This window comes from Bufo bufo, chromosome 3 (genome assembly GCF_905171765.1).
Source record: "Bufo bufo chromosome 3, aBufBuf1.1, whole genome shotgun sequence".
Taxonomy (NCBI): Eukaryota; Metazoa; Chordata; class Amphibia; order Anura; family Bufonidae; genus Bufo; species Bufo bufo.
This window is the reverse complement of record NC_053391.1, coordinates 560,679,965-560,701,778: the sequence shown is the minus strand read 5'-3', so window position 1 is coordinate 560,701,778 and position 21,814 is coordinate 560,679,965. Positions and strand designations below refer to the sequence as shown.

The 21,814-nt window shown below is 45.4% G+C and overlaps 1 protein-coding gene across 3 annotated transcripts in view; it reads right to left on the bottom strand.

The window, feature by feature from the left end:
• SPATS2 (spermatogenesis associated serine rich 2) overlaps positions 1-21,814 on the bottom strand; it is a 96,094-nt gene that overhangs the window by 15,795 nt on the left and 58,485 nt on the right. For 2 of the 3 annotated variants that reach the window (XM_040425542.1, XM_040425543.1), the window contains 6 exons: positions 19,594-19,673; positions 18,682-18,790; positions 8,611-8,660; positions 6,222-6,483; positions 5,437-5,634; positions 4,693-4,828 (listed from right to left, as the gene is read on the bottom strand). In XM_040425542.1, the coding sequence (XP_040281476.1) occupies positions 4,693-4,828; positions 5,437-5,634; positions 6,222-6,483; positions 8,611-8,660; positions 18,682-18,790; positions 19,594-19,673 (835 nt within the window). Of the gene's footprint in view, positions 1-4,692; positions 4,829-5,436; positions 5,635-6,221; positions 6,484-8,610; positions 8,661-18,681; positions 18,791-19,593; positions 19,674-19,927; positions 19,948-21,814 lie in introns of those variants that run through there. The other variant, XM_040425545.1, reaches the window with a different exon arrangement.

Below are 21,814 nucleotides of genomic sequence, written 5' to 3'. Positions count from 1 at the left end.
TAGGCTGATGCACACAATTGCTGATTAACTTTGCTCTATTTCAAGGGGCCGCAAAAAAGAATAATGTGACAATGCGGCCCCCAGACTAATTATAAAAAAAACACTAAACTTCTAAGGCTGGGAAATGGTTAAAGAAAAGCTATGAAGCAGCCACAGCTTCAGCCAGATACTTAATACAGCTTGTAAAGGAATCATCTATAAATCAAGAATGATTTGCACATAAAAAATAAAGGCTAAGTAGCAGAAATTCTCCAGGTCAGATCCTGTTTGTTAGTATGAGGCGTAGGGTGTTATCACAGGTCATATAAATCCTCCCTTGCACAAGGCAGTACTGGTGAGGCTGACAAAGGTGCTGGGGAGTTGGAACAGCCCAAGGCCACATTTCCTGACAGTCAACATGTGAACGGCAAGAAACGAAACCCAGGAGTGAGCGAGAAAAGGAAAGTGACTGCGAGTGACCCAAACCGCCAAAGCTGGATTAATGGGAAAGTTATGAGCACAGGATCAAAGCACGCTCATAAAGGGAAGCCACCACACAACCGCAGTAGTTACCTCATGAAAGACTGCGAATAATAGGAAATAAAGCTATTCTACAAGGATTTTACACAAGGATGTGATAATTGACGAGATCCTTGTAAAGAACCATCTTAGGCTACTTTCACACGAGCGTTCGGGTGTCCGCTCGTGCGCTCCGTTTGAAGGGGCTCACGAGCGACCCGAACGCATCCGTCTGGCCCTAATGCATTCTCAGTGGAGGCGGATCCACTGAGAATGCATCCGCCTGCCAGCGCTCAGCCTCCGCTCCGCTCAGTGAGCAGACACCTAAACGCTGCTTGCAGCGTTCGGGTGTCCGCCTGGCCGTGCGGAGGCGAGCGGATCCGTCCAGACTTATAATGGAAGTCAATGGGGACGGATCCGCTTGAAGATGACACCATATGGCTCAATCTTCAAGCGGATCCGTTCCCCATTGACTTTCAATGTAAAGTCTGAACGGATCCGCTCAGGCTACTTTCTGACTTAGAAAATTTTCTAAGTAATAATGCAGACGGATCCGTTCTGAACGGATGCAAACGTCTGCATTATCGGAGCGGATCCGTCTGATGAAACATCAGACGGATCCGCTCCAAACGCTCGTGTAAAAGTAGCCTTAAGCAGAAATATCTAAATCAGTTTATGGGTCTTTACCAGCATAATAAAAATTGGTGGTAGTGGGCTCAGAGGGGATTAAAGAACAGACATCATCATCGGCGGTGACCCACCTGAGCAGACCATTCCTGGCATGTAGAGGTGATTTGAATGGCAGGGGTGTGGGACTGGCTAGCGGTCGTTCTTTCTAAGCTCCGAGTCTAAGGCCACAAATTTGTGATGGAAAAGTTCTTTAAGACTACCACGTGCAAACCTTAGAATTTCCGCTTTCAAGATCAAATATTTATAGAGACCCAAAAATTTCTGCTATAAAGATTATATACACACACATTATGTATATATATATATATATATATATATATATATATATATATATATATATATATATATATATACACACATACATACATATATATATATATATATATATATATATATATATATATATACACATACATACACACACACACACATATATATATATATACACACACACACATATATATACATACATATATATACACACACATATATATATATATATATATACACACACATATATATATATATATATATATATATATATACACACACAAACATGCAGAAGGACCCAGCTTCGCACGGATATATTTCATTTAATGTTTGTGTGGGTCGTTAAAAGATACAGTATCCACTATAACAGTGACCTCCACAGCGGCCGCCCCTTTAGTGACCTCCACAGTACCCCATCTCGTTAACAGTGACTTTCACAATAACCCGCCCCCTTAACAGTGACCTCTACAGAGCTCTGATCCCTTAAAATGTGACCTCCACAACACTCTGCCCCCTTAACAGTGACCTCTACAGCACACCGCCCCTTAACACTGACCTCCATAGCGGATCGTCGCCTCAACTGTGACCTCCACAGTTTCCTGTCCCCTTATCAGTGACCTCCATAGAAGCTGCCCATTTATTAGTGACCTCCACAGTACCCCATCTCCTTAACAGTGATTTCCATAACACCCCGTCCCCGTCCTCTTAACAGTGGCCTCCACAGGAATCTGTCCCTTAACACTGACCTCCAGAGTGGACCATGCCCTAAACTGTGACCTCCACAGCAGCCTGCCCCTAGGGTGGCCAGAGGTCCGGTTTTAGGCTGGACGGACACAGGGATGTCCTTTTGAACAGCTCGCTCTCAGAAAGCAGCACTGTGCTGTCTGAGCGTGAGCTGCAGGGAGAAAGTCACCCTCCCTCCCACTCCTGCAGCTGACAGAAGTAGATTTTTACCTTCTTTTTTTTCAATCCCAGTCAGCTGCGGAGTGGGAAGGGGCAAGGCTTAGCAGGGGTGGGGTTTAAGTCCATCTTTTGAGGGTGGCTTGAATGGCCACCCTACCTGCCCCTGAACTGTGACCTCCACAGCACTCTGCTCCCTTAACAGTATCATCCACAGCGCCCTTCCCCTTTAAAGCTGACCTACAGCAGTGAAGAAAAATAGCTGGGTTGTTATGGAAACCTGGTGTAAAACTGTATGTGGAGACTAAGGGCCTGTGAGCTTCTATTGGCTGATAAGGGTCATGTGACCAGGCTTCTATTAGCTAATGCATGTTTTTGGGAATCTCTCACGCAGGGATGTCCTTTTGAACAGCTCACTCTCAGACAGCAGCACAATGAAAGTTACAGTCACTCCCACCCACCCATTTTTTCAATCCCTGTCGGCTTTGCAGTGGGAAGGGGCGTGACATAACCAGATCGGGGTCGTGGCTTAGCGGCACCTGGAGGCCACCCTACCTGACCCCTGAACTGTGACCTCCACAGCACTCCATTCCCTTGACAGTGTCATCCACAGCACCCTGCCCCTTTAAAGCTGACCTGCAGCAGTGAAGAAAAATGGCTGGGTTATGGAAACCTAGTGTAAAACTGTGTGTAGGTGGAGACTAAGGACCTGCGAGCTTCTATTGGCTGATAAGGGACATGTGACCGTGTGTATGGCAGTTGGGATATGAAGCGAAAGACCTGCAGGCTTCTATTGGCTTCTATTGGCTAATGTAGGTCATGTGCTGTGCCATATTCACATTTTTGGGGAATATCTCAGGAACGGTACGTGCTAGAGAGCTGATACCGGTCTAAAACCTTCTCTGATGTGTCCCCACTTGGAACCGAACCAGAGGGAAATGTTTTTTCACAGTATAAATTTATTTCTGAAGTTAATATGTGAAGCTCATCAGAGCCAATACATTCTAATACTGTATGGAGCTCCTGCTCCATACAGTATTAGAACAAAGTTTTATGCAAATCCACTTTGGATGTTTCACTCAGTCGATTCGCTCATCTCTAGTTGCAGCCAATTACTTCCCTCAGTGCTGTACGGCTTTAGACCTCTGAGGTCAATAATGTGGGGAATCAGGGCATGTCACCGCTGCAGCCAATTAAACAAGAGACCTGCACGGAGCATCGAAATAACAGCGCTGGAGCAGAGGGAGACTGAGTATAGGATCCTAGGTTATTTTAACACATTTCCTGCCTTTGATACATTCTTTGATTATCACAGATAAGACAAGGCCCATCGTATGAGCTTCTGTTCATCACCTCCACTAATGCACAGTATGAGAACATAACCTTTTAAAATGGCTATTCTATAACAAGCAGGCAATTCAGCATGCAAGAAACTAAACTGCCACAGGAAGAACTCTACATTTCCTAATAAACTGACATTGCTGGTAACTATGGGGAAAAGTAGTTTCACATAATAAAGGTTCTGTACACACCACAGAAAATAAGGGCAGTGCCGGATCCAACAACGCCGTCCGACGTACTGCATTCCTTCACGGTATCAGTCACCGAACAAAATAGCACCTTATTTAGTCTATCATTTAAGCACTTTAGACAGAATCTGCGAGGAGGCCCTTAATAAACCTCTAACACAGATGGGAACAAAGTGTTAAAAAAAATATAATAATTACAAAAACATATGTACCGATCCGGTTGGCTGCTATTGAACAAATCTTTACCTCGCACTGGTTTTATCAGCCTCTTCTCATGTGTGTTGTCATATCCCAAGGCAGTGGGATAGGAAAAAACAACAGCGAAGCACTTAGGAATGGAAACTCACATACACGCATAAATTTAAGCTATTTTGACACTAATAACTTAAGCCTTCGGAAAGAGATGTTATTCTCCAATCATGAAAACACAAATTGTATTACAATAAGTTACATAAAACATTAAATTCCCACATAAATCACTAACCCCCCCGTTTTCTGGTGTAAAAAAGCTGCAAACCTTGTGCTTGCAACTTTTTAAAAGTGGCGTTACGCAAGGGGACGGGGCCAGCATATCCGACATGTTTATCATCTTTTACAGAAATTTTCTGGTAGAAAAGACAAATCTAAGCCAGCCGTAGATTTCTCTTTAGGCGCACGGACTGCTGGAGAATGCATCCATTTAATGACGAGGGGAGCACCTCATCATAAATTAGGCACATCCTCAGGCAGCACAGAGGAGATCATAGACCAATGTAACACCCTGGTCTATGATAAATCCCCCCCTATTTACTGGTAGCCAGCTTACCAGATCTGCAGTTCTGAAAAAGTCTGCTTCATCTTCTTGATAGAGGCATCCATTTCTTCCTTCACAACTATGCGATACCGTGCCAGGGACACAGAGCAGCGCTGCAGGTCCTTCATAGACTTCTCTATATTAGCACCTGTGAAATACAAAGAATGTTTCAAATGACTGGATATTTTAGATTTAAAATTACTCATTATTCTTTTAGTCATTTAGAAAGTGGGGCAGTGATTTTAAGTGTTGACCTGTAGATCAGAAACTTTCCTGGCCTATACAGTAAACTTAATACTCAAAACCAATGTGAACAGAGCATATTGCATTCATTTGAGTCCTACTTTTGCCATATATGTCAGGAAGTTATCCTGTGTCAAATATATCCATAGGGTCTCATTCATCCAAATGAAGCCAATAGTGGACTCCATCGAGCTGGTACATTGGTATAGTGTTTTCTTACTGTATAGACAAACGTAGTTTTTCTAGGCATAAAAGTACACGGTGTGGTACCCTTCTTATATTGGTATAGGGCAACATACAGCATGCCACTAAATACCTATACAGTGACATGTCAGTGCCGTCAGTAGGGCATATGTCTGAAGGTAGAAGCCTAACGCGTACCCTGCATCGTAACGATGTGGAATAAGCAAAAGTTCTTGGAGGCTTTAGCCCGGCCACCATTTACAGATTTTTACTGGTTTAGATTTGGAAGGGAAATGATCAGCATATGGCATGTCCGTTCCGTTGCCTTACCAAGTTTCCTAGATCCTGAGGATCCATGAACATCCTCGGCTAAAGATGAAGACAGTGACTGAGAGCTAGATACACTTCCAGAGCGAGCTTTGTTGTGCCTGTGGTCTGAGTGGCCATGCTTCTGTTGCAGGTTCGGAGGCAGGTGAGATGTGGTCAGTTTGAGGTCTAGATCTGGACGGCCATTATGAAGTGTGGTGGCTGCAAAGAGAAGACCATTGCATAAAATACAGAATAGTGATATGAAATCCCTGGGCTGCCTGTGTTATGGGAGGCGAACTGGTCCTTCAAAAGGAGAGAGCTGTTCTTTGCAGCAGGTCTTCAATATAATGGGCCAAGAGCGTGGATCTCGCTAGGACATCCATTTTTCCAAATTCGGCACATAAAACTGAGTTAAAGCAGACAACTCCTTACCTTTTAACCCCATAATGTAAAAGATTGTCCACCATTTTACTACTAATTAGCCCTCACCACTGCTGGTCAGATGTTCTGCAGTAGCTCCGGCGTTGGATCATCACAGCTCCATCCACTGAGTAGTGGACAGAACAGGTCACTGCATTGCTGCTTCCAGTGAAGTGAATGGAAGCTGCAGTCCACCGCACAATGGATGGATTTGTATCTTTCTGACACAGACTAGCCCCAAAACCGTTAACTGGTGTGGATGTGGGGTGATGGAACCCCACCTACCAGATATTCATAGCCTATTCTGAGGACATGGCATCAATGGTAAAACCCTGGACAACACCTTTCAGTGACTGCAATGCCCATAAATTACATTTCTCTCTCACCTGGGTGATCAGATACATCAGGGGTGGTCGGCTCAGAGTCTTCCAGCTCTCTGGCATCCAAAGAAAGCGCATCCAAACCCTCACTGAATGAATCCACCGACTCAGTGTCATGGGTGGAACCATTTATATGATAACCATTGAGTCCACTTTTGTCAGGAGATGTGGCTTTCTGCTCTCCCTCCGCAGGGGCCACTTTCCCAGCGTCCACTGTATTGGTGGCAGGTGCAGGTTCAGCTTTTGGCTTAGTCTTCTTCTTCTTGTTCTATTAAATAATGTGAAAATGAGAAATGACAAAAGCTGTGGTTCTACACAAAGCGGCCACAGCAATAGAGGTGTCAAACCCCAAATATAAAGAAGGAGTCTCCGACTTGGAAGTGACGGAACGTAGGTTTGGTGCCTATGAATTTACGTACAGCATCGTCACACAAAGGCAATATGTCCACCTGGCAGTCTGAACGTACAGTGGCGAGGAGATAAGCCGACATCACCTGCATTGTGCTGGCTTACCAATGTAAGGGTCCATTCACACATCCGAGTGTGTTTTGCGGACCGCACATCGGCGGCACTTAATAGAAAATGCCTAATCTTGGAATCTAAAGAATAGGACATGTTTTATTTTTTTCGGGAACGGAATTGCGGACCTGCAATTCCGGATCCGGGCAGCACATAGTGAGGCCCCATATAAATGAATGGTTCCGCAATTCCGTTCCGCAGAATGCGGAACAGAATTGCGGATGTGTGAATGGACCCTTAAATGTGGATTTTTTTTCTGAGAATGCTGGGGTGGTGTTTAGAGCGCGCTCTCTTTGAAGTGACCTGCCATTGACATTACGTGCAAAGTGGAATTGTCAAGTCACTGTAGAGGCAAACACATTAAGATAACTATACGTCCCATATGACACAGCCCTAAAAGTAATTACTTTCATGAGGTTTACTCTTCCATAGTCTGAGCTTAAAGGGGTTGTCCACTTTTTTAGTATTGATGTCTTAAGTCCAGTTGTTTCAAGAGAACACAGCGCTTGTGCCAACGCTGCCTTCTCTTACTTCTTTACCTGCTCTCCGTCGGTGAGCAAGTATAATTACAGCTCAGCCATCCCATTCATGTCAATGGCATGGCTCTGTCCTCTTCAAGTGAATACTACAGAGCCGTCCCAATAAAGTGAATGGGATGTTTGAGCTGTAATTATACTTGCTCACCGACGGAGAGCAGGTAAAGAAGTAAGAGAAGGCTGCGTTGGCACAAGCGCTGCTTTCTCATCAAACAGCTGAGGATCGCCCCCTGCAAATCTGATATTGATGACCTATCCTGAGGATAGGTCATCCATATTTAAAAAGAAGAAGTGGACAACCCCTTTAAAGCCAACACTTGTCATCTGATCAGGGAGTCATTGCAGGCTCCACTGTATGACCAGCACAGCTTTACATGGTCTGCACCTAGAGGCTGGTCCTGATCATATTAAATTCTCAGAGAAGAAAGAATATCACCAAGGGTCTACAATATAACATTTAAAGAGGACCTGCTCCCTCTCCTGACAAGTCTTTTTTGGCAACTACTTGCATTTCTCATGTAACAATTCTGGATCCTCTATTCTTATGACTATGTTGTGCCATTCTTTTACTACTCCTGTTAGAAATTCTAACCAACTGCGGGTGTGGCACCCAATCAGTGAGGCAGTGTCAGTGCAGGGACACCCCCCAACTGTCACCTGTCTGGACCTTCATTACAAGCTGCCAGCCACTCAATCATAACAAAGAATCAGCACAGAGTGAAGGAAATATTCCCCAGAATTGTTATTACACAGAGAATGCAGGTAACAGACATGTCAGGAGAGGGGACAGGTCCTCTTTAAGGGTACATTCACACGACCGCATTTGTGTGTCTGCATGTGGACCCAAAAGATAGGTCATGTCCTATTCTTCTCCGCAACTGCGGACAAGAATAGACATTACCATCATAAGGTTGGCAGGGTTTGTTTCGCAAAATACGGAACGCACACGGCCGCTGTGTGTGTTTTGCGCACCGCAAAAAACATACTGTTGTATGAATGTACCCTAAAGGGGTTGTACACCTTAGATAAAACCATTTTTTAACATTCCCTATGAGGGAAACCTGTCAAAATAGTTGAGTTTAACATCTCTTAGCTAGAGTAGAGAGCGCCTTTTACTCTGGAGAACCTGAGCGGTCCATGAGAACTGTGTAATGCTTCATTTCACCCTGAGGTCATGCTAAAGGGGAAACGGACACCTCCTGCCAGGTTCGCCTCCCCACAGAATACAGAAGAGTGGTGGAGGTCAAAGCAGTGGGACCATCTAATGAAAAGACATTTTCAAAAGCGTACAACCCCTTTAATGAATGTTTGAGCCGTCCAGAAAACCGCATTAGCTTTACCTTCTTTTTGCCCAGAACTGTCCATTCTTTTAGAACTTCCACTGCATTACCTGGGGGTAGAGATGCACACAAATCATATACGGAGAGATGCAAAACAGCCAACTTGTACTTGTATATAGTCTCTGCCAATCTAATCAATACAGGATAATACTGAGATAACAGATTTTTTTTTTTATTAAGGCTTTGTCAACATTTGCGTTGGTGGCTCGGTTTTAAATTTTGCCATATCTGACAGTAAAAAAAATAAAAAAATAAAAATAAAAAATAGCACTGCATCCGGGGGAACAAAGGATACTGGCGAAACCTGACAGACTCCATTATAAGTTGGTGTTTGACGTGTGACGGGTCCAGCACTACGTTTTGGTTTTCATTACAGACAGAGACCATAAAGCAGATGTGAACACAGCCTGAGGAGCTTTCTTCCTCTACTGTGTGAGCATGGTCGATCTTACAGTCTAGCTCCCTTTTCGTGTCATGGAGAAAGACATCACAACCTCATCATTGACATTAGCATTCCAAAAATCAACTTAACCTCTTAAAATAGGATTATATGGGCTTCCAACAAGAAATTCATATCTGGCTGTCAAATGCTCCACCATCATCCTGCAAGTCTGTCAGCAGAAGACATAGTAAGGGTTATGAATTCTGTCTTTAGGGCGGCAAACACAGGATTATTTTTGCTGATAGGCTGACAGGGAAGCCATAGAGAATATAAATCCCCCATGACTTTGGCTCCACCACACTATCAGAGAGCCCCCACTAATAAAAGAAGTCATTTTGATAATTATTGGAAAGTTGTTGTTTACGCAATCAAGGCAAAAAAAAGTAGGTGAACCTATGAAGGTAGGTTATACACTATCAGGGGCATAACTACCATAGCGGCAGACCATGCGACTGCTATGGGGCCAAGTCTTAGTTGGAATTATCTCATCTTCTACTGAGGTTGAAAAAAAAAAAAAAACTGAGTCAGGACTCTGCCCTCTATAAATAAAAAAAAAATAAAAAAAATAAAAAAAAACTTTTACCAAAGAAAGCTGTGGAATAATGGCCCAAGGGTCATTGAAAAGGGTTTAGGCAGAAACCCTTCTGTCCTGTGTGGGGGGCCTGGTTTGATCCTTGCTATGGGGCCCCTTACCTCTCTATGTACGCCACTGTCCACAGTCAAAAGAGGATTAACATGAGACCGGTGGGGATTCGACTCTTGACAACCCCACGATCAGCTGTTTGAAGAGCTCATGGTGCTCCATTGAGAAGGCTCATCCTAGGCCAGTGACACCATGCTTATTGGTCACATGGTCTATGTGCAGCTCAATCCCATTCAAATGATTGAATAGTGGTATTGAAACTCAGGCCCAATGTAAGGCGCTCGTATGCCGTGAGGAACAACCGATTGGCATGGACGCTGGGAGTTGGATACCACCAATCTGATATTGATGACGATGGGTCGCTAGGGTTGCACTCCCGTAAAACTCTTTTAATGAATGCTCATTTACATGGGCACTGTGCGATTGGGAGGTCAGTTCCCAGAGGCAAGACCCACCACTGAAACCTCATCTCGGGAGGCCTGCAATGAGAAACAACTCCAAAGTGGAGAAGCCATTGTAAGAGCTCCATCACAACAAAAAAAACGGAGGTAGAGAAAGCATATTTGTTTTATTGTGCCTAAACATTCTCCAGGGAAGAGAACAGTCTTTGTAGCATATGGAGATGCAATGCAGAACCCATAGAGATGTATGGGGCCCAACTGTACCTCTGTATGACTCTGGTTTCATATGGAAGCAAAGCTTTTTTCCAGTGGATTCTGTGGCAAAAAAGTGTGGCATGTGCCATATGGATGCTGTATGTAAGGAGGCATTCTCATCCAGAATCACTGCTTGTAGGGGAGAATGTCTGTTATACAGTGCTCTATGAAGGCACCATACTGCAGCACATGGAGAGCCTACGTCCCCAGAGCACAGGACTGCATGGACTCTGTATGGCTCTGCCATGTACATGGCATACATAATGTGATATCTTCTAGTAAAATCTGGTTTTCTGACAAACGTTTGTATGATCGCTCAGAAGGTATGTGATACCATGTCATACATGGCTAGCCTGTTTACTGATTAAAGATCAAATCGTTTTTTGACAGATTCTGGTCTTTGGAAATTGAGTGGGTGGATGGTGGAAGGGTAAACAAGAAGGGGGACTTTGACTTATGAATTAAAAATCAGAGTAGAATACATGAAATAGACTTGTACTGAAGTAGGTCAGTGGTCGCAAATATAAAACAGACATCTCATTTATGGTAGACCTGGCTCTATGTATGGTACGTGCTCCCTCTGTACATCTGTCAAGAATGAGAAGGATTTTCCTACACTGCTCTACTGAGCTATATGAGGAAACACTGAAATATGGTCACATAAACCAGCTTATGATGGGACTTATCAATGATTAAGCAACGACTGCCGTCAATAATTATCCTCGAGTTAAACTTTCAATGGTAAAAATACAATCTAAATGACTTGTCAAATGGAGGAGGGAGGAGGCTTGAAGTGACAACTTATCTAGACATCATTGTAGCTCAGATAACTGGTCAAATCCTAACATGAAAGAGAATTATATACTGTATTTTTCGCCCTATAAGACGCACTAGCCCATAAGACGCACCTAGGTTTTTAAGGAGGGAAAATAAGAAAAAAAAAATATTTGAACCAAAAGGTGTGCTTTTGGTGGGTTTTGAACTAATGGTGGTCTGTGGATGCCCCACTGTTATGGGGGATCTGTGGGTGACACTGTTATGGGGGGGGGGGGGGGGGGGGAATCTCTGGATGGCACATATATAGCATCTTATGCTATGTGTCATCCACAGATCCCCTCCATAATAGTGTCCCTGTAGTGTGAATGACCCCCAATACAGGGGGTGGGGGTCGCATCTGCTTTTATGACGACAGCGGGGCCCGTGCAGTGACTGTATTCTACTACACGGGGCCCGCTTACTGTATATAATCGTATCTGTAATTGTTATGTACAGTATATAATCGGGTAATCAGCGCCTGAATACTTACAAGCGCTCGGTAGCAGAGAGGAGGCAGGCCGGAAGGACGGGTGCTGGCAGCACGAGTCACTACGTCATGCGCCCACGCCGCCTGCTTCATTCATAAAGTGGGTGGCGCAGGCGCGTGACGTAGTGACTCACACTGCCAGCGCCCGTCCTCCCGGCCTGCCTCCTCCCTGCTACCGAACACTTGTAAGTAGGGATGTCCCGATACCATTTTTTAAGACTGAGTACGAGTACCGATACTTTTATTTAAGTACTCACCAATACCAATTACAGATACCAATTTTAACAATAAAATACACACACACACACACACACACACATGTATTTTGTGACCGCTGACCATACTGTATGGGGGGCAGCCACAAGGAGACTGGTATGGGGGGCAGCCACAAGGAGACTGGTATGGGGGGCAGCCACAAGGAGACTGGTATGGGGGGCAGCCACAAGGAGACTGGTATGGGGGGCAGCCACAAGGAGACTGGTATGGGGGGCAGCCACAAGGAGACTGGTATGGGGGGCAGCCACAAGGAGACTGGTATGGGGGGCAGCCACAAGGAGACTGGTATGGGGGGCAGCCACAAGGAGACTGGTATGGGGGGCAGCCACAAGGAGACTGGTATGGGGGGCAGCCACAAGGAGACTGGTATGGGGGGCAGCCACAAGGAGACTGGTATGGGGGGCAGCCACAAGGAGACTGGTATGGGGGGCAGCCACAAGGAGACTGGTATGGGGGGCAGCCACAAGGAGACTGGTATGGGGGGCAGCCACAAGGAGACTGGTATGGGGGGCAGCCACAAGGAGACTGGTATGGGGGGCAGCCACAAGGAGACTGGTATGGGGGGCAGCCACAAGGAGACTGGTATGGGGGGCAGCCACAAGGAGACTGGTATGGGGGGCAGCCACAAGGAGACTGGTATGGGGGGCAGCCACAAGGAGACTGGTATGGGGGGCAGCCACAAGGAGACTGGTATGGGGGGCAGCCACAAGGAGACTGGTATGGGGGGCACCCACAAGGAGACTGGTATGGGGGCAGCCACAAGGAGACTGGTATGGGGGCAGCCACAAGGAGACTGGTATGGGGGCAGCCACAAGGAGACTGGTATGGGGGCAGCCACAAGGAGACTGGTATGGGGGGCAGCCACAAGGAGACTGGTATGGGGGGCAGCCACAAGGAGACTGGTATGGGGGCAGCCACAAGGAGACTGGTATGGGGGCAGCCACAAGGAGACTGGTATGGGGGCAGCCACAAGGAGACTGGTATGGGGGCAGCCACAAGGAGACTGGTATGGGGGCAGCCACAAGGAGACTGGTATGGGGGCAGCCACAAGGAGACTGGTATGGGGGCAGCCACAAGGAGACGTTATACTGTATGGGGGCAGCCACAAGGAGACGTTATACTGTATGGGGGCAGCCACAAGGAGGAGACTGTATGGGGGCCACAAGGAGACATACTGAAAGGAGTCAGGACAACAATTTTTGAAGCCCCTCCCTCCTCAGTATAATAGTCTTGTGGCCATCATACAGTAATGTATATTTCTTCTTGCCCTAATGCCTGCTTTTAGAGATGAATGTGCAGCTTGCAGGCAGGAAGGACCAGGGCCATAGAAGACAGACACAACACCTTTATTTCTTTCTGTCTGTGACCACTTGGGCTGGTTATAATCTTCTAACTAAGCTTTAGGGTCCATTCACACGTCCGTTGTTTCTTTCCTGATCTGTTCCGTTTTTTGCGGAACAGATCTGGACCCTTTCATTTTCAATGGGTCCTGAAAAAAAAAATCTGACATTGAGCTGTCCGTTTTTTTCAGGACCCATTGAAAATGAATGGGTCCAGATCTGTTCCGCAAAAAGCGGAACAGATCAGGAAAGAAACAACGGACGTGTGAATGGACCCTTATACACTTACTAGGATCGGTTCCTATAACTTTTAAAACTACTGGCAGGCGAACTCTGTTTGAGGAGGCCGGAGGGTGTCTGGACTCTGGAGAGGCTTTTCCCGCGGCTGGCTTGCTCCTGTGCTTTGATTCGGAGATCAGATGTCTGTGGGGGGAGGAGCTGGGGACGGTGGCGGCCGCTGCGGAAAGTGTTAATCAGAGCAGCCGCAGGAAAAGTCTCTTTCCAGACAACCTCCTAACACCACATGCAGAACTGGTCACGTCGGATGGCTGTGGGCGGAGTCTTAAACATACGAGGAGAAGGGGACAGCGGAGGCAGCTGGTAATCAGGGCGAGGGGCAGAGACTGGGAGCAAGAAGAAGCTGTTTTTGCTGTGGGAGATGCAGGGGCAGGCCGCGGACGGACACAGACACATTTAAAAGCGGCGCACAGGTACAAGTACTCGTGCAAATGTCCGGTATCGGGACATCCCTACTTGTAAGTATACAGGCGCTGATTACCCGATTATATACCGTACATAATTACAGATACGATTATATACAGTGAGCGGGGCCCATGTAGAACAATACAGTCACTGCACAGGCCCCGCTGTCATTCTAAAAGCTGATAGACCCGCCGCGCACCACTTTTGAGGGGGAAAAAGTGCGTCTTCTAGGGCGAAAAATACGGTAGTCCTTATAGATATGTGCACATGCCCATCTGTAAAAGTATTAAAATTTGTGACATTTTTGCTATTAAAAAGGAAACACTAAAGTTTAACATGGACATAAGTATGCACACCCTTTGCTACGATACGTGAAATTTAGTTCTAGGGCCTCCCATTTCTCTTGATCATCTTTGAGATGTTTCTATACCTTGATTGGAGTCCACTTGTGGTAAATTCAGTTGGTTGGACATGATTTGAAAAGAGACAGTGCTATCTATATAAAAAGTCTCACAGCTGACAATGCATATAATATTAATACAATTTATTTATATAACCCCACCATGTTCCGCAGCGCTTTACAAATTCATAGGGTTTATGTACGAAACAAAACTGGCTAATAGACAACTGAAACACTAGGAGTCAGAGCCCTGCTCGCAAGAGCTTACAATCTATGAGGAATTGGGGGTGACACAAAGTATCGAGTTTAGGCCATAGGAGTTGGTTGGGGAAAGGTTGAGTCTGGGAAAAGTCATTTTAGGTAGCTTGATAAGCCTGCCTGAAAAGATGCGTTTTTAAGGCACGTTTGAAGGTGGAGAAGTTGTGAATTGACCTAGTATTCCGGGGCAGAGTATTCCAGAGACTAGGTGCAGCTCGAGAAAAAAAGTCTTGAATACGGGAGTGAGGTACGAATCATGGAGGATGTTAATCTTAGGTCGCTAACAGAACGGAGAGCACAAGTAGGGTGGTAGATGGAGATGTATGGAGGTGCAGCACTGTGGAGAGCTTTGTGGGTGAGGGTGAGAAGAAGTTTGAACTGTATTATGTGGTGGATAGGAAACCAGTGAAGTGACTGGCACAGACTAGTAGCATTAGTGTAGCAGTAGGATGAATAGATGAGCCTGGCTGCAGCATTTAGGACAGACTGAAGGGGGGAGAGTTTAGTGAGAGGGAGACCGATTAGTAATGCGTTACAGTAGTCAAGACCAGAATGAATCAAGGCAACAACAAGAGTTTTTGCAGTTTCCAGGGCGGATTCTGCCGATATTCTTGAGGTGCAGACAACAAGAGCATGTGATTGAATATGGGGAAAGAAGGAAAGATCAGAGTCAAATGTGGCCCCAAGACAGCGGGCATGTTGCACAGGAGTTATGATAGTCCTGCAGACTGAAACTGAAATATCTTTAGTAGTGATAATAGTGTGTTTGAAAGAGGAGGGAAAGATACTAGAAGAGAGAGAGGTTAAAAATTGTGGTTAGGTGAGTGATGACAGCCAGGGAGAGGGACTGGAGGAGGGGTGATGAAATAGGATCACTGCTACTGGTTGTGGGTTGAGAAGGAGAGAAGCCTGGAGACTTATTCCTCTGTTATAGGGTCAAAAGAGGAGAGAGAGCATGTGGAGGAATTGGAGGGAGGAGGATTGAAATTATTTGGGGACTGGGAGAATATTTCCTGCCGGATACTGCCAATCTCGTCTCTGAAGTAAGTGGCCATGGCATCAGCGCAGAGGTCAGTGACAGGTTCTGGAACTTTAGGGCTTAGAAGGGAATGAAAAGTGTCAAAGGGTCGTTTTAGGTTATTTGAGAGTGAGGAGGTGAAGTACTTTTGTTTGGCAACGTTGAGAGCTGAATTATATGTTTTGAGCATAAATTTATAATGGAGGAAGTCTGCTGATATTCACGATTTTCTCCATAAGCGTTCTGCACATCTGGAGCAGCGCTGTAGAAAACGTGTTTCAGGTGTTTGCCAGGGTTGCCGTGTTCTGTGTCGAGAGGGACAGATTGATATTGGAGCAACTTCATCTAGGGTGGTTTTGAAGGTCTGGTTGTAATGATTGGCAGCCAAGTCTGGACAGGGGAGGGAAGTGATTGGGGTAAGAGCTAGTTGTAGGGTGTTAATAAGTTGCTGGCAGTTAATGGTGTGTAGGTTTCTGTAAGTGTGAGAAGTAGGATTGCCATGAGAAAAGTGAAAGGTCTTTATGGTAAATGAAAGAAGATTGTGGTCAGAAAGTGGGAAGGATAAGTTACTAAAGTTTGAGACTGAGCAAAGCAATGACGGAAGAAGAGCAAAAGCCAAACTATGAGGAGGACAGAACTGCCTGTAGAGCTCAGAGACAGGGTTGTGTGGAGACTGTTCTGGAGAAAATAAAATTTCTCCTGCACTGAAAATTCCAAAAAGCATTGTGGTCTCCGTAATTCTTAAATGAAAGTGGTTTGGAACAACCAGGACCAGGAATATTTTAGTTTTTCCTTTTCAATACATTAGCAAAGATTTGGAACATTCTGTTTCACTTTGTCATTATGGGGTATTGAGTGCAGAATGATAGGGGAAAATTTTGAATTTGTTTTTATTTTAGCACAAGACCACAAAATAAGAAAATGTGAAGACTTTCCAAATGCACTGTATATGATCTGGAGGAGGATTTCTGAGTAAAAAGCAGAGTATATCCTGGCAGGTGAGAGTCCTGATAACCCTGTCCACACAGAATGATTGACAGCTAGCTTTGCCTATATCTGTGCGTGCATACAGCAAGTTGTCAAATCATTCTGTTTGGGGTGGGGTAATCAGGACTCACCTTTTCTAGAAGGATTTACACTTTTTTTATTCAGAAATCCTGCTACACACCTGTATAACCTTTCCCTCTATCATGTCCTGCTAAAACCACCTGATGACTTCACTTTAAGAACAAAATGATCAAGCAAGTTAAACTCCAAATGCACAATGCCTTTGTCCCCTGACATATGCTATCTGGAAAGAGTCGGGGGGCCCTCATATCCATTAGATAGGTGGCTGGTCCCTCTGACGTTAAAGAGGACCGTCCATGGATTTATGTATTGCAAATTGGTATGCTTACCACATACTGGCTGATATACAGACCTATAAAATTTGTCAACATATACACTGCTCAAAAAAATAAAGGGAACACTTAAACAGCACAATGTAACTCCAAGTCAATCACACTTCTGTGAAATCAAACTGTCCACTTAGGAAGCAACACTGAGTGACAATCAATTTCACATGCTGTTGTGCAAATGGGATAGACAACAGGTGGAAATTATAGGCAATTAGCAAGACACCTCCAATAAAGGAGTGGTTCTGAAGGTGGTCACCACAGACCACTTCTCAGTTCCTATGCTTCCTGGCTGATGTTTTGGTCACTTTTGAATGCTGGCGGTGCTTTCACTCTAGTGGTAGCATGAGACGGCGTTTACAACCCACACAAGTGGCTCAGGTAGTGCAGCTTATCCAGGATGGCACATCAATGCGAGCTGTGGCAAGAAGGTTTGCTGTGTCTGTCAGCGTAGTGTCCAGAGCATGGAGGCGCTACCAGGAGACAAGCCAGTACATCAGGAGACGTGGAGGAGGCCGTAGGAGGGCAACAACCCAGCAGCAGGACCGTTACCTCCGCCTTTGTGCAAGGAGGAACAGGAGGAGCACTGCCAGAACCCTGCAAAATGACCTCCAGCAGGCCACAAATGTGCATGTGTCTGCTCAAACGGTCAGAAAAAGACTATGAGGGTGATATGAGGGCCCGACGTCCACAGGTGGGGGTTGTGCTTACAGCCCAACAACGTGCAGGATGTTTGGCATTTGCCAGAGAACACCAAGATTGGCAAATTTGCCACTGGCGCCCTGTGCTCTTCACAGATGAAAGCAGGTTCACACTGAGCACATGTGACAGAGTCTGGAGACGCCGTGGAGAACGTTCTGCTGCCTGCAACATCCTCCAGCATGACCGGTTTGACATTGGGTCAGTAATTGTGTGGGGTGGCATTTCTTTGGAGGGCCGCACAGCCCTCCATGTGCTCGCCAGAGGTAGCCTGACTGCCATTAGGTACCGAGATGAGATCCTCAGACCCCTTGTGAGACCATATGCTGGTGCGGTTGGCCCTGGGTTCCTCCTAATGCAAGACAATGCTAGACCTCATATGGCTGAAGTGTGTCAGCAGTTCCTGCAAGACGAAGGCATTGATGCTATGGACTGGCCCGCCCGTTCCCCAGACCTGAATCCAATTGAGCACATCTGGGACATCATGTCTCGCTCTATCCACCAACGTCACGTTGCACCACAGACTGTCCAGGAGTTGGCAGATGCTTTAGTCCAGGTCTGGGAGGAGATCCCTCAGGAGACCGTCCGCCACCTCATCAGGAGCATGCACAGGCATTGTAGGGAGGTCATACAGGCACGTGGAGGCCACACACACTACTGAGCCCAATTTTGACTTGTTTTAAGGACATTACATCAAAGTTGGATCAGCCTGTAGTGTGTTTTTCCACTTTAATTTTGAGTGTGACTCCAAATCCAGACCTCCATGGGTTGAAATTTTTTTATTTTTGTGTGATTTTGTTGTCAGCACATTCAACTATGTAAAGAACAAAGTATTTCAGAAGAATATTTAATTAATTCAGATCTAGGGTGTTATTTTTGTGTTCCCTTTATTTTTTTGAGCAGTGTATTATCATTTGTATGTTCATTTGATACAACCTACCTTCCATGAAAGCTTGTACAGTCCTGTCCACACAGTTGTCGAAGTGCTGGAGCACCAAGATGATCTCATTATTACTCTTGTTGGGAACAACAGAACGTACTGCATTAATCTAGGAAAACAAGTGACATTATTACTCATTTAAGAAACTACTGGATTCTTTAGGAAATCAGTCAGCAGTTTTAACAATAGAGAACAGCACTAGATAGGGGCCAGGGATAGCAGGGCAAACATACTTTTATTATCAGGAGCAGTGTGAATATGATCATTATTCTGCCAGGTGCAGCACCAGCAAGTGCCAAGGAGCCAGAGCTTTACTGTGATGTGCCCTCTGTAGTAAGCAGTTTCTCAGCAAAGTAGTGAAGAAGAACACTCCCCACATGCACGGTGTCACCTCTATGCTATGCGACTTCTGAAAATTAGCCCCACACTGCAAATTTTGGAAGTCCCATAGAAGTGAATTGGGAGGAAGCTGCACAAGCGCATTTACCTATCCATTCCCTGCAATGGGACTGCCGGAAATAGCCGAGCCAGCGTTTTTCCCATAGTGGTGAAAGGAGGTGGACGTGGATGCACAGATGCTCTCCCTTGACTCCAGGGGGGACTCTGTTCAAGAGACAGGAGTGTGTCCCTGTACCTATCTAAAATTTGTGGCACATCCAAACAATATGCCATAAATGTTAATGGGACAATCCCTTTAATGGTATGAGGCGGAAGATTAATTTATAGAAAAAAATCTGAGAAACTGAGCATGGCAATATTTTGGAAATGACGATATCTGCAGTTAATGACTACACATGCAAGACCCGTGGCAAGGAGGGATAGAAAACAGAAGCAGTTTCTGGAAAGTACAACCATACGCTACCAAAACGCTGATTCCGAAATGCTGATAAAAAAGGACTCCAACTTTCTTACCTTTTCTTTCATATTCTCATACGAGCCCCCTTGTGCCATGACCGTATTTGACTGGACGTCAAAGACGAAGCCTATAGGATCTGTCAGGAGAAAGGAAAGAGAATTTAATCTCACAAAATCAAAGAGACCGGCTTGTCTAAAGCTAAAAAGTACATGTTAAGGCATAGACTCCAAAATTAAAGAAAATTCTCTTCGGCAGCAAACTGTTCGGGTTAGTTCTTTAACAGTTACAGACGGACAGAGCAGAAGTAGGCAAAAATAAAAGATGAACACATAAGGAATGCAGTAACTAAAAGGCAATGAGTCACGATGGTACAGATGAGGTAGACTGTACCCCACAGAAATAACTTGCACTCCAGCAGACTGATTAAAGTAGTCGTCTTGTGTTAGAAAAATTTGGCAACTCCGCCTTAGTAGCAAACAGATCCAGCGGAGGTTCAGATTAACGTCTGCATGCGTGGCTACTCTACAGCACAAACGAGAAAAAACACACTACATCCATTAACCGCTACATTCCCTTAATCCAAGACATGGCGTTCTTCACATCACAGAGAAAACTCCCAAATCCCCACCAATTTTAGGATGATCTCATGTAAATCAGCCCCAGCGACTTCATTTATCATATGGAGATTTACATGCAGATTACAGCTTTTTTACTGTACACGACAGTGCTGCAGCTGGACTCCATCACTGTGCGTAATGTGGTATGGCCACTGCCAAGTTATGCAAGTAATGTAAGAACTATGGACACAGCTGCAAATGTATGTTACATGGATACATCGAAGTCTGGTTAGATGTGGATGTACAGACAGGATATAGCAGGGGACTCAAGAAAAGAAAAAAAAAATAAAATAACGTTCTCCAAAAGGAGCCAGGTGGCCAAGGATCCTAGGAATTTGCTTCTAGCATCTGCTGTTTAGTCGTTTTCTATGGATTTCTTTGTGTTCCCATTGCCTTGGCATAGAATATTTTTTTTAAATGATCTAACTGGTTCCTGGAGTGGTCCCACAGGCTTCTAGAGTGAAATTTGTCCCAAATATATGTAAAGCCCTCATATACTGCTGTGTAGGTAGGTACGAAGTGGGAACATGGGCGTAGGGCTGAAACGATTCATCGATTTAATCGAGGCAAAAAAATCCTTGATGCAGTTTTTTCGGCATCAAGTAATCGTTTAAATCACATGACCACGGAGCGTGAGTGAAATGAAGCTTCTCACTCACTGCTCCATGGCCTCCCGTCAGCACCGCGCTGCAGGACCTTGCGTTCACACATCTTCAGCGCGCTGGCTGACGCTGTGTGTGACGTCAGGTCCCCAGTGGATGCTGGGATGAAAGTTAGCAGGGGCAGCAGAAAATGGTGGCACCTGTGATTTGGCATGTATAAAGTTATGGGGGGGGGGGGGGGGGGGGGAGAGTGGTTAATGGTGGCACCTGTGATTTGGCACATGGAGGGGCTGATCTGGGGGATTGGGGGACATTGTGGATGGCATGGAGGCACTGGGGAAGGGGGACATCATGGCAATCGGGATGGAGGGGCTGATGGCAGTGCCATCATGGGGGAACTGGGAGACATGGCATGGAGGGGCTGCTGATCTGATGGCACAGGGAGTGGGGGACATGGTGGATGGCATAGGAGGCACTGGAAAAGGGTGACATTTTTTATAAAGCAATACGTTATTTTAAGAAGGTTTTTCTTATTAGATTACTGTATAAAAATAATTGATAGAATACTCGATTACTTAAATAATCGTTTACTGCAGCCCTACATGGGAGACTCACCTTTTTGTAAGCATTATGTTTCTGCAGTCACGATGACCAATACTGAGAAGTGACTAACCCCCCCCCAAAAAAAAGGATATTCTAAATATATGGGAGCAGATAGAACACCTAATAACGTAAGGAGACAACATTACACTTTCCAGGGAATTTCTAATGGCTAATTTCGACCCACCATCGTATGAGAATTGTAGGCAAACGACTGCTCAAGATGGCCAACGTCAGACTGTGTGCCAAAAATTTGACTGCCAGGTGGAACTATTTTTCTTGCCCAGTGTCAACTGAAGCTGCAAGCATATGGCACAATCGGCTGAATACCAGAGAGGTTTCAAGTCTGTACACTGCCCCAAGAGAGAGGACAGGGATCTTCTGAAAATGCAGAAAAATCCATTCCATCACATAGACTACAGGTAAGTATCAGATTTTAGTCTCATAGGTATGAATGT